General features: G+C 45.8%; 2 protein-coding genes across 4 annotated transcripts in view; both read left to right on the forward strand.

Annotated features, from left to right (window-relative positions):
- The window catches only part of col6a3 (collagen, type VI, alpha 3), a 101,356-nt gene that overhangs the window by 31,640 nt on the left and 56,915 nt on the right, over positions 1–12,801 (forward strand). Inside the window, exons 16-17 of the mRNA XM_052492649.1 lie at positions 9,241–9,607; positions 11,968–12,197. Coding sequence (XP_052348609.1) covers positions 9,241–9,607; positions 11,968–12,197 — 597 coding nt within the window. The remainder of the gene's footprint in view (positions 1–9,240; positions 9,608–11,967; positions 12,198–12,801) is intronic.
- Positions 447–9,139, forward strand: LOC127915116 (collagen alpha-3(VI) chain-like). Of its 3 annotated transcripts, none has more exons than XM_052493939.1 (2): positions 447–1,103; positions 8,505–9,139. In XM_052493939.1, exons 1-2 carry the CDS (start codon positions 569–571, stop codon positions 9,122–9,124), a joined length of 1,155 nt encoding a protein of 384 aa, XP_052349899.1. In that variant the 5' UTR covers positions 447–568; the 3' UTR covers positions 9,125–9,139. The 3 variants fall into 3 exon arrangements, with proteins under 3 accessions (XP_052349899.1, XP_052349900.1, XP_052349898.1); XM_052493940.1 differs by lacking the exon at positions 8,505–9,139 and adding an exon at positions 6,142–6,776; XM_052493938.1 differs by lacking the exon at positions 8,505–9,139 and adding an exon at positions 1,415–2,049.

Below are 12,801 nucleotides of genomic sequence, written 5' to 3' on the forward strand. Positions count from 1 at the left end.
AACACTGTGAGAAGTCTGAGGCACAGAGGAGGTAGACCCCTTAACACTGGGGCAGCCCTCCAATACGTAAGGGACAACGTCCTTACTGCCTCCTCTGGAAGCAGAAGCCAAGAGGGCGTCCCTCAGATGCTGATACTGCTTAGTGGGGGAAGGTCCAGTGATAATGTTGACATACCAGCTTCTGCCCTGAAAGACAGTGGGGTCTTGATCTTTGGCATTGGAACCAGAAATTCCAGCAGAGAGGTTCAAGGGATTGCCACTGATCCTAGTTTTTCCCAGTCTGTTTCTGAATTCACTGACCTCCCCAGCATCCAGGAGCAGTTTTTCTCCACACTCATAACTGTACAAGTTGAGGCCACACCCAAAACCCCAACAGTCATAGGTAAGAACGGATGCGTTATCTAGGACAACGAAAACAACACACATATTTCAGTCTCAGGTTCATTGAAGCAATGCTAACATATTTTCTGTTTTGTTTCTGAAACTCTTAGTGGACCAAAGCATTGCCAGAAAGGATGTAGTATTCCTGCTGGATGGTTCTGATGGCACAAGGAATGGCTTTCCAGCAATGCGTGACTTTGTTCAAAGAGTGGTAGAGAAACTCACTGTGGAGGAGAACAGAGATCGAGTCTCTGTGGTCCAGTATAGCAAAGAATCAGAGGCCCACTTCTATTTGAACACTTACACAACAAAGGAAGACGTTGTGGACACCGTAAGAGGCCTGAGGCACAAAGGAGGGAGACCCCTCAACACTGGGGCAGCTCTCCAGTATGTCAGGGACAATGTCTTTATTGCCTCCTCCGGAAGTAGGCGCCTTGAAGGTGTTCCACAGATTCTGATACTGCTGAATGGTGGAAGGTCCTTTGACAATGTAGATACACCAGCGTCTGCTCTCAAGGAGCTTGGTGTCTTGGTGTTTGGAATTGGAACAAGGAGCTCTGATAGCAGAGAATTACAAAAAATATCCTATGACCCCAGTTATGCTCTTTCCGTGTCGGAATTTACTGACCTCCCCAACGTCCAACAGCAGCTTCTTTCTGCTATGGGCACTGTCATTGTACAGGTCACAACCATGACACCAACAGTAAAACCAACAATTCTAGGTAAGATAAATATGGTTGTTATCAGTTCCATTTTCACTCTAACATCAGGATTTGAGTATTTGATAGCTTTGACATTTTAGGTAGATGCCTCCCGAGGCCTTTCATGTTGGATTTATTTCATACCTCTGTCGGAATGTTCTCTATGATAGCACTCAGTCCAATGCACACATTGACACTTTCTTTGAATGGTTGTTTGAGATTAGGGAAAGGGATGACTGTCATGTGAAGGAAGCAGCTTTGTCCTGTTTTTCCCTTACCGATCTATGCATCATTTAATAAAACTATTTTTTCTGAACATTCACATTCTCTAGTTGAGAGTCAGGCTCCCAGGAGGGATGTCGTGTTCTTGCTGGATGGATCTGATGGCACTAGGAGTGGATTCCCAGCAATGCGGGACTTTGTTCAAAGAGTAGTGGAGACACTCGGTGTGGATGAGAACAAAGATCGCGTGGCTGTGGTCCAGTACAGTAGAGATCCAGCCGCCCAATTCTATCTGAACACATACACAACAAAAGGAGAGATTCTCAACACTGTAAGAGGTCTGAGACACAAAGGTGGGAGACCTCTCAACACTGGAGCAGCTCTCCAGTATGTGAGAGACAATGTCTTGACTGCCTCCTCCGGAAGTCGACGCACTGAAGGTGTTCCACAGTTACTGATTCTGCTGAGTGGTGGAAGGTCCTTTGACAATGTTGACACTCCAGCTTCTGCTCTGAAGGAGCTTGGGGTCTTGATCTTTGGAATTGGAACAAGGAGCTCTGATAGCAGAGAATTGCAGAGGATATCACATGATCCCAGTTACGCTCTGTCTGTCTCTGACTTCACTGACCTTCCAAACATCCAGCAGCAACTTCTGTCCTCGGTGGAGTCAGTTGTTATTGACGTTACGCCAGAATCGTCAACAGATTTAGGTATGTGTCATCACTGTTAATTGAGAGTCAGGAAGTGTTAGTAAAATGTCAGCTGAGTCTTAGAAACAACGGTATAATTTGACCACAAGCCCCACATTTCATCTGTCTGATTGACATAATCTATTTATTTTCTCAGTTGATCATGACACCTCCAGAAAGGATGTGGTATTCCTTGTGGATGGTTCTGATGGCACAAGGAATGGATTCCCAGCAATGCGTGATTTTGTTCAGCGAGTAGTGGGGCAACTCAATGTGGGAGGAGACAAAGACCGCGTTTCTGTTGTCCAGTACGGTAGAGATCAAGAAGTTCATTTCTATCTGAACACATACACCACAAAGGAGGACATTCTTAACACTGTGAGAAGTCTGAGGCACAGAGGAGGTAGACCCCTTAACACTGGGGCAGCCCTCCAATACGTAAGGGACAACGTCCTTACTGCCTCCTCTGGAAGCAGAAGCAAGGAGGGCGTCCCTCAGATGCTGATACTGCTGAGTGGGGGAAGGTCCAGTGATAATGTTGACATACCAGCTTCTGCCCTGAAAGACAGTGGGGTCTTGATCTTTGGCATTGGAACCAGAAATTCCAGCAGAGAGGTTCAAGGGATTGCCACTGATCCTAGTTTTTCCCAGTCTGTTTCTGAATTCACTGACCTCCCCAGCATCCAGGAGCAGTTTTTCTCCACACTCATAACTGTACAAGTTGAGGCCACACCCAAAACCCCAACAGTCATAGGTAAGAACGGATGCGTTATCTAGGACAACGAAAACAACACACATATTTCAGTCTCAGGTTCATTGAAGCAATGCTAACATATTTTCTGTTTTGTTTCTGAAACTCTTAGTGGACCAAAGCATTGCCAGAAAGGATGTAGTATTCCTGCTGGATGGTTCTGATGGCACAAGGAATGGCTTTCCAGCAATGCGTGACTTTGTTCAAAGAGTGGTAGAGAAACTCACTGTGGAGGAGAACAGAGATCGAGTCTCTGTGGTCCAGTATAGCAAAGAATCAGAGGCCCACTTCTATTTGAACACTTACACAACAAAGGAAGACGTTGTGGACACCGTAAGAGGCCTGAGGCACAAAGGAGGAGACCCCTCAACACTGGGGCAGCTCTCCAGTATGTCAGGGACAATGTCTTTATTGCCTCCTCCGGAAGTAGGCACCTTGAAGGTGTTCACAGATTCTGATACTGCTGAATGGTGGAAGGTCCTTTGACAATGTAGATACACCAGCGTCTGCTCTCAAGGAGCTTGGTGTCTTGGTGTTTGGAATTGGAACAAGGAGCTCTGATAGCAGAGAATTACAAAAAATATCCTATGACCCCAGTTATGCTCTTTCCGTGTCGGAATTTACTGACCTCCCCAACGTCCAACAGCAGCTTCTTTCTGCTATGGGCACTGTCATTGTACAGGTCACAACCATGACACCAACAGTAAAACCAACAATTCTAGGTAAGATAAATATGGTTGTTATCAGTTCCATTTTCACTCTAACATCAGGATTTGAGTATTTGATAGCTTTGACATTTTAGGTAGATGCCTCCCGAGGCCTTTCATGTTGGATTTATTTCATACCTCTGTCGGAATGTTCTCTATGATAGCACTCAGTCCAATGCACACATTGACACTTTCTTTGAATGGTTGTTTGAGATTAGGGAAAGGGATGACTGTCATGTGAAGGAAGCAGCTTTGTCCTGTTTTTCCCTTACCGATCTATGCATCATTTAATAAAACTCTTTTTTTCTGAACATTCACATTCTCTAGTTGAGAGTCAGGCTCCCAGGAGGGATGTCGTGTTCTTGCTGGATGGATCTGATGGCACTAGGAGTGGATTCCCAGCAATGCGGGACTTTGTTCAAAGAGTAGTGGAGACACTCGGTGTGGATGAGAACAAAGATCGCGTGGCTGTGGTCCAGTACAGTAGAGATCCAGCCGCCCAATTCTATCTGAACACATACACAACAAAAGGAGAGATTCTCAACACTGTAAGAGGTCTGAGACACAAAGGTGGGAGACCTCTCAACACTGGAGCAGCTCTCCAGTATGTGAGAGACAATGTCTTGACTGCCTCCTCCGGAAGTCGACGCACTGAAGGTGTTCCACAGTTACTGATTCTGCTGAGTGGTGGAAGGTCCTTTGACAATGTTGACACTCCAGCTTCTGCTCTGAAGGAGCTTGGGGTCTTGATCTTTGGAATTGGAACAAGGAGCTCTGATAGCAGAGAATTGCAGAGGATATCACATGATCCCAGTTACGCTCTGTCTGTCTCTGACTTCACTGACCTTCCAAACATCCTGCAGCAACTTCTGTCCTCAGTGGAGTCAGTTGTTATTGACGTTACGCCAGAATCGACAACAGATTTAGGTATGTGTCATCACTGTTAATTGAGAGTCAGGAAGTGTTAGTAAAATGTCAGCTGAGTCTTAGAAACAACGGTATAATTTGACCACAAGCCCCACATTTCATCTGTCTGATTGACATAATCTATTTATTTTCTCAGTTGATCATGACACCTCCAGAAAGGATGTGGTATTCCTTGTGGATGGTTCTGATGGCACAAGGAATGGATTCCCAGCAATGCGTGATTTTGTTCAGCGAGTAGTGGGGCAACTCAACGTGGGAGGAGACAAAGACCGCGTTTCTGTTGTCCAGTACGGTAGAGATCAAGAAGTTCATTTCTATCTGAACACATACACCACAAAGGAGGACATTCTTAACACTGTGAGAAGTCTGAGGCACAGAGGAGGTAGACCCCTTAACACTGGGGCAGCCCTCCAATACGTAAGGGACAACGTCCTTACTGCCTCCTCTGGAAGCAGAAGCAAGGAGGGCGTCCCTCAGATGCTGATACTGCTGAGTGGGGAAGGTCCAGTGATAATGTTGACATACCAGCTTCTGCCCTGAAAGACAGTGGGGTCTTGATCTTTGGCATTGGAACCAGAAATTCCAGCAGAGAGGTTCAAGGGATTGCCACTGATCCTAGTTTTTCCCAGTCTGTTTCTGAATTCACTGACCTCCCCAGCATCCAGGAGCAGTTTTTCTCCACACTCATAACTGTACAAGTTGAGGCCACACCCAAAACCCCAACAGTCATAGGTAAGAACGGATGCGTTATCTAGGACAGCGAAAACAACACACATATTTCAGTCTCAGGTTCATTGAAGCAATGCTAACATATTTTCTGTTTTGTTTCTGAAACTCTTAGTGGACCAAAGCATTGCCAGAAAGGATGTAGTATTCCTGCTGGATGGTTCTGATGGCACAAGGAATGGCTTTCCAGCAATGCGTGACTTTGTTCAAAGAGTGGTAGAGAAACTCACTGTGGAGGAGAACAGAGATCGAGTCTCTGTGGTCCAGTATAGCAAAGAATCAGAGGCCCACTTCTATTTGAACACTTACACAACAAAGGAAGACGTTGTGGACACCGTAAGAGGCCTGAGGCACAAAGGAGGGAGACCCCTCAACACTGGGGCAGCTCTCCAGTATGTCAGGGACAATGTCTTTATTGCCTCCTCCGGAAGTAGGCGCCTTGAAGGTGTTCCACAGATTCTGATACTGCTGAATGGTGGAAGGTCCTTTGACAATGTAGATACACCAGCGTCTGCTCTCAAGGAGCTTGGTGTCTTGGTGTTTGGAATTGGAACAAGGAGCTCTGATAGCAGAGAATTACAAAAATATCCTATGACCCCAGTTATGCTCTTTCCGTGTCGGAATTTACTGACCTCCCCAACGTCCAACAGCAGCTTCTTTCTGCTATGGGCACTGTCATTGTACAGGTCACAACCATGACACCAACAGTAAAACCAACAATTCTAGGTAAGATAAATATGGTTGTTATCAGTTCCATTTTCACTCTAACATCAGGATTTGAGTATTTGATAGCTTTGACATTTTAGGTAGATGCCTCCCGAGGCCTTTCATGTTGGATTTATTTCATACCTCTGTCGGAATGTTCTCTATGATAGCACTCAGTCCAATGCACACATTGACACTTTCTTTGAATGGTTGTTTGAGATTAGGGAAAGGGATGACTGTCATGTGAAGGAAGCAGCTTTGTCCTGTTTTTCCCTTACCGATCTATGCATCATTTAATAAAACTCTTTTTTCTGAACATTCACATTCTCTAGTTGAGAGTCAGGCTCCCAGGAGGGATGTCGTGTTCTTGCTGGATGGATCTGATGGCACTAGGAGTGGATTCCCAGCAATGCGGGACTTTGTTCAAAGAGTAGTGGAGACACTCGGTGTGGATGAGAACAAAGATCGCGTGGCTGTGGTCCAGTACAGTAGAGATCCAGCCGCCCAATTCTATCTGAACACATACACAACAAAAGGAGAGATTCTCAACACTGTAAGAGGTCTGAGACACAAAGGTGGGAGACCTCTCAACACTGGAGCAGCTCTCCAGTATGTGAGAGACAATGTCTTGACTGCCTCCTCCGGAAGTCGACGCACTGAAGGTGTTCCACAGTTACTGATTCTGCTGAGTGGTGGAAGGTCCTTTGACAATGTTGACACTCCAGCTTCTGCTCTGAAGGAGCTTGGGGTCTTGATCTTTGGAATTGGAACAAGGAGCTCTGATAGCAGAGAATTGCAGAGGATATCACATGATCCCAGTTACGCTCTGTCTGTCTCTGACTTCACTGACCTTCCAAACATCCAGCAGCAACTTCTGTCCTCGGTGGAGTCAGTTGTTATTGACGTTACGCCAGAATCGTCAACAGATTTAGGTATGTGTCATCACTGTTAATTGAGAGTCAGGAAGTGTTAGTAAAATGTCAGCTGAGTCTTAGAAACAACGGTATAATTTGACCACAAGCCCCACATTTCATCTGTCTGATTGACATAATCTATTTATTTTCTCAGTTGATCATGACACCTCCAGAAAGGATGTGGTATTCCTTGTGGATGGTTCTGATGGCACAAGGAATGGATTCCCAGCAATGCGTGATTTTGTTCAGCGAGTAGTGGGGCAACTCAATGTGGGAGGAGACAAAGACCGCGTTTCTGTTGTCCAGTACGGTAGAGATCAAGAAGTTCATTTCTATCTGAACACATACACCACAAAGGAGGACATTCTTAACACTGTGAGAAGTCTGAGGCACAGAGGAGGTAGACCCCTTAACACTGGGGCAGCCCTCCAATACGTAAGGGACAACGTCCTTACTGCCTCCTCTGGAAGCAGAAGCAAGGAGGGCGTCCCTCAGATGCTGATACTGCTGAGTGGGGAAGGTCCAGTGATAATGTTGACATACCAGCTTCTGCCCTGAAAGACAGTGGGGTCTTGATCTTTGGCATTGGAACCAGAAATTCCAGCATAGAGGTTCAAGGGATTGCCACTGATCCTAGTTTTTCCCAGTCTGTTTCTGAATTCACTGACCTCCCCAGCATCCAGGAGCAGTTTTCTCCACACTCATAACTGTACAAGTTGAGGCCACACCCAAAACCCCAACAGTCATAGGTAAGAACGGATGCGTTATCTAGGACAACGAAAACAACACACATATTTCAGTCTCAGGTTCATTGAAGCAATGCTAACATATTTTCTGTTTTGTTTCTGAAACTCTTAGTGGACCAAAGCATTGCCAGAAAGGATGTAGTATTCCTGCTGGATGGTTCTGATGGCACAAGGAATGGCTTTCCAGCAATGCGTGACTTTGTTCAAAGAGTGGTAGAGAAACTCACTGTGGAGGAGAACAGAGATCGAGTCTCTGTGGTCCAGTATAGCAAAGAATCAGAGGCCCACTTCTATTTGAACACTTACACAACAAAGGAAGACGTTGTGGACACCGTAAGAGGCCTGAGGCACAAAGGAGGAGACCCCTCAACACTGGGGCAGCTCTCCAGTATGTCAGGGACAATGTCTTTATTGCCTCCTCCGGAAGTAGGCGCCTTGAAGGTGTTCCACAGATTCTGATACTGCTGAATGGTGGAAGGTCCTTTGACAATGTAGATACACCAGCGTCTGCTCTCAAGGAGCTTGGTGTCTTGGTGTTTGGAATTGGAACAAGGAGCTCTGATAGCAGAGAATTACAAAAATATCCTATGACCCCAGTTATGCTCTCTTTCCGTGTCGGAATTTACTGACCTCCCCAACGTCCAACAGCAGCTTCTTTCTGCTATGGGCACTGTCATTGTACAGGTCACAACCATGACACCAACAGTAAAACCAACAATTCTAGGTAAGATAAATATGGTTGTTATCAGTTCCATTTTCACTCTAACATCAGGATTTGAGTATTTGATAGCTTTGACATTTTAGGTAGATGCCTCCCGAGGCCTTTCATGTTGGATTTATTTCATACCTCTGTCGGAATGTTCTCTATGATAGCACTCAGTCCAATGCACACATTGACACTTTCTTTGAATGGTTGTTTGAGATTAGGGAAAGGGATGACTGTCATGTGAAGGAAGCAGCTTTGTCCTGTTTTTCCCTTACCGATCTATGCATCATTTAATAAAACTCTTTTTTCTGAACATTCACATTCTCTAGTTGAGAGTCAGGCTCCCAGGAGGGATGTCGTGTTCTTGCTGGATGGATCTGATGGCACTCGGAGTGGATTCCCAGCAATGCGGGACTTTGTTCAAGGAGTAGTGGAGACACTCGGCGTGGATGAGAACAAAGATCGCGTGGCTGTGGTCCAGTACAGTAGAGATCCAGCCGCCCAATTCTATCTGAACACATACACAACAAAAGGAGAGATTCTCAACACTGTAAGAGGTCTGAGACACAAAGGTGGGAGACCTCTCAACACTGGAGCAGCTCTCCAGTATGTGAGAGACAATGTCTTGACTGCCTCCTCCGGAAGTCGACGCACTGAAGGTGTTCCACAGTTACTGATTCTGCTGAGTGGTGGAAGGTCCTTTGACAATGTTGACACTCCAGCTTCTGCTCTGAAGGAGCTTGGGGTCTTGATCTTTGGAATTGGAACAAGGAGCTCTGATAGCAGAGAATTGCAGAGGATATCACATGATCCCAGTTACGCTCTGTCTGTCTCTGACTTCACTGACCTTCCAAACATCCAGCAGCAACTTCTGTCCTCGGTGGAGTCAGTTGTTATTGACGTTACGCCAGAATCGTCAACAGATTTAGGTATGTGTCATCACTGTTAATTGAGAGTCAGGAAGTGTTAGTAAAATGTCAGCTGAGTCTTAGAAACAACGGTATAATTTGACCACAAGCCCCACATTTCATCTGTCTGATTGACATAATCTATTTATTTTCTCAGTTGATCATGACACCTCCAGAAAGGATGTGGTATTCCTTGTGGATGGTTCTGATGGCACAAGGAATGGATTCCCAGCAATGCGTGATTTTGTTCAGCGAGTAGTGGGGCAACTCAATGTGGGAGGAGACAAAGACCGCGTTTCTGTTGTCCAGTACGGTAGAGATCAAGAAGTTCATTTCTATCTGAACACATACACCACAAAGGAGGACATTCTTAACACTGTGAGAAGTCTGAGGCACAGAGGAGGTAGACCCCTTAACACTGGGGCAGCCCTCCAATACGTAAGGGACAACGTCCTTACTGCCTCCTCTGGAAGCAGAAGCAAGGAGGGCGTCCCTCAGATGCTGATACTGCTGAGTGGGGGAAGGTCCAGTGATAATGTTGACATACCAGCTTCTGCCCTGAAAGACAGTGGGGTCTTGATCTTTGGCATTGGAACCAGAAATTCCAGCAGAGAGGTTCAAGGGATTGCCACTGATCCTAGTTTTTCCCAGTCTGTTTCTGAATTCACTGACCTCCCCAGCATCCAGGAGCAGTTTTCTCCACACTCATAACTGTACAAGTTGAGGCCACACCCAAAACCCCAACAGTCATAGGTAAGAACGGATGCGTTATCTAGGACAACGAAAACAACACACATATTTCAGTCTCAGGTTCATTGAAGCAATGCTAACATATTTTCTGTTTTGTTTCTGAAACTCTTAGTGGACCAAAGCATTGCCAGAAAGGATGTAGTATTCCTGCTGGATGGTTCTGATGGCACAAGGAATGGCTTTCCAGCAATGCGTGACTTTGTTCAAAGAGTGGTAGAGAAACTCACTGTGGAGGAGAACAGAGATCGAGTCTCTGTGGTCCAGTATAGCAAAGAATCAGAGGCCCACTTCTATTTGAACACTTACACAACAAAGGAAGACGTTGTGGACACCGTAAGAGGCCTGAGGCACAAAGGAGGGAGACCCCTCAACACTGGGGCAGCTCTCCAGTATGTCAGGGACAATGTCTTTATTGCCTCCTCCGGAAGTAGGCGCCTTGAAGGTGTTCCACAGATTCTGATACTGCTGAATGGTGGAAGGTCCTTTGACAATGTAGATACACCAGCGTCTGCTCTCAAGGAGCTTGGTGTCTTGGTGTTTGGAATTGGAACAAGGAGCTCTGATAGCAGAGAATTACAAAAATATCCTATGACCCCAGTTATGCTCTTTCCGTGTCTGAATTTACTGACCTCCCCAACATCCAACAGCAGCTTCTTTCTGCTATGGGCACTGTCATTGTACAGGTCACAACCATGACACCAACAGTAAAACCAACAATTCTAGGTAAGATAAATATGGTTGTTATCAGTTCCATTTTCACTCTAACATCAGGATTTGAGTATTTGATAGCTTTGACATTTTAGGTAGATGCCTCCCGAGGCCTTTCATGTTGGATTTATTTCATACCTCTGTCGGAATGTTCTCTATGATAGCACTCAGTCCAATGCACACATTGACACTTTCTTTGAATGGTTGTTTGAGATTAGGGAAAGGGATGACTGTCATGTGAAGGAAGCAGCTTTGTCCTGTTTTTCCCTTACCGATCTATGCATCATTTAATAAAACTCTTTTTCTGAACATTCACATTCTCTAGTTGAGAGTCAGGCTCCCAGGAGGGATGTCGTGTTCTTGCTGGATGGATCTGATGGCACTAGGAGTGGATTCCCAGCAATGCGGGACTTTGTTCAAAGAGTAGTGGAGACACTCGGTGTGGATGAGAACAAAGATCGCGTGGCTGTGGTCCAGTACAGTAGAGATCCAGCCGCCCAATTCTATCTGAACACATACACAACAAAAGGAGAGATTCTCAACACTGTAAGAGGTCTGAGACACAAAGGTGGGAGACCTCTCAACACTGGAGCAGCTCTCCAGTATGTGAGAGACAATGTCTTGACTGCCTCCTCCGGAAGTCGACGCACTGAAGGTGTTCCACAGTTACTGATTCTGCTGAGTGGTGGAAGGTCCTTTGACAATGTTGACACTCCAGCTTCTGCTCTGAAGGAGCTTGGGGTCTTGATCTTTGGAATTGGAACAAGGAGCTCTGATAGCAGAGAATTGCAGAGGATATCACATGATCCCAGTTACGCTCTGTCTGTCTCTGACTTCACTGACCTTCCAAACATCCAGCAGCAACTTCTGTCCTCGGTGGAGTCAGTTGTTATTGACGTTACGCCAGAATCGTCAACAGATTTAGGTATGTGTCATCACTGTTAATTGAGAGTCAGGAAGTGTTAGTAAAATGTCAGCTGAGTCTTAGAAACAACGGTATAATTTGACCACAAGCCCCACATTTCATCTGTCTGATTGACATAATCTATTTATTTTCTCAGTTGATCATGACACCTCCAGAAAGGATGTGGTATTCCTTGTGGATGGTTCTGATGGCACAAGGAATGGATTCCCAGCAATGCGTGATTTTGTTCAGCGAGTAGTGGGGCAACTCAATGTGGGAGGAGACAAAGACCGCGTTTCTGTTGTCCAGTACGGTAGAGATCAAGAAGTTCATTTCTATCTGAACACATACACCACAAAGGAGGACATTCTTAACACTGTGAGAAGTCTGAGGCACAGAGGAGGTAGACCCCTTAACACTGGGGCAGCCCTCCAATACGTAAGGGACAACGTCCTTACTGCCTCCTCTGGAAGCAGAAGCAGGAGGGCGTCCCTCAGATGCTGATACTGCTGAGTGGGGAAGGTCCAGTGATAATGTTGACATACCAGCTTCTGCCCTGAAAGACAGTGGGGTCTTGATCTTTGGCATTGGAACCAGAAATTCCAGCAGAGAGGTTCAAGGGATTGCCACTGATCCTAGTTTTTCCCAGTCTGTTTCTGAATTCACTGACCTCCCCAGCATCCAGGAGCAGTTTTTCTCCACACTCATAACTGTACAAGTTGAGGCCACACCCAAAACCCCAACAGTCATAGGTAAGAACGGATGCGTTATCTAGGACAGCGAAAACAACACACATATTTCAGTCTCAGGTTCATTGAAGCAATGCTAACATATTTTCTGTTTTGTTTCTGAAACTCTTAGTGGACCAAAGCATTGCCAGAAAGGATGTAGTATTCCTGCTGGATGGTTCTGATGGCACAAGGAATGGCTTTCCAGCAATGCGTGACTTTGTTCAAAGAGTGGTAGAAACTCACTGTGGAGGAGAACAGAGATCGAGTCTCTGTGGTCCAGTATAGCAAAGAATCAGAGGCCCACTTCTATTTGAACACTTACACAACAAAGGAAGACGTTGTGGACACCGTAAGAGGCCTGAGGCACAAAGGAGGAGACCCCTCAACACTGGGGCAGCTCTCCAGTATGTCAGGGACAATGTCTTTATTGCCTCCTCCGGAAGTAGGCGCCTTGAAGGTGTTCCACAGATTCTGATACTGCTGAATGGTGGAAGGTCCTTTGACAATGTAGATACACCAGCGTCTGCTCTCAAGGAGCTTGGTGTCTTGGTGTTTGGAATTGGAACAAGGAGCTCTGATAGCAGAGAATTACAAAAAATATCCTATGACCCCAGTTATGCTCTTT

Source organism: Oncorhynchus keta, chromosome 34 (assembly GCF_023373465.1).
Source record: "Oncorhynchus keta strain PuntledgeMale-10-30-2019 chromosome 34, Oket_V2, whole genome shotgun sequence".
In the NCBI taxonomy this organism is placed as follows: Eukaryota; Metazoa; Chordata; class Actinopteri; order Salmoniformes; family Salmonidae; genus Oncorhynchus; species Oncorhynchus keta.

Coding starts and splice junctions, on each gene's coding strand:
- LOC127915116 (XM_052493939.1), top strand. CDS start 569: ATGCGTGACTTTGTTCAAAGAGTGGTAGAGAAACTCACTGTGGAGGAG. Junction 1,104..8,504: donor AGTAAAACCAACAATTCTAG/GTAAGATAAATA, acceptor CACATTCTCTAG/TTGAGAGTCAGGCTCCCAGG.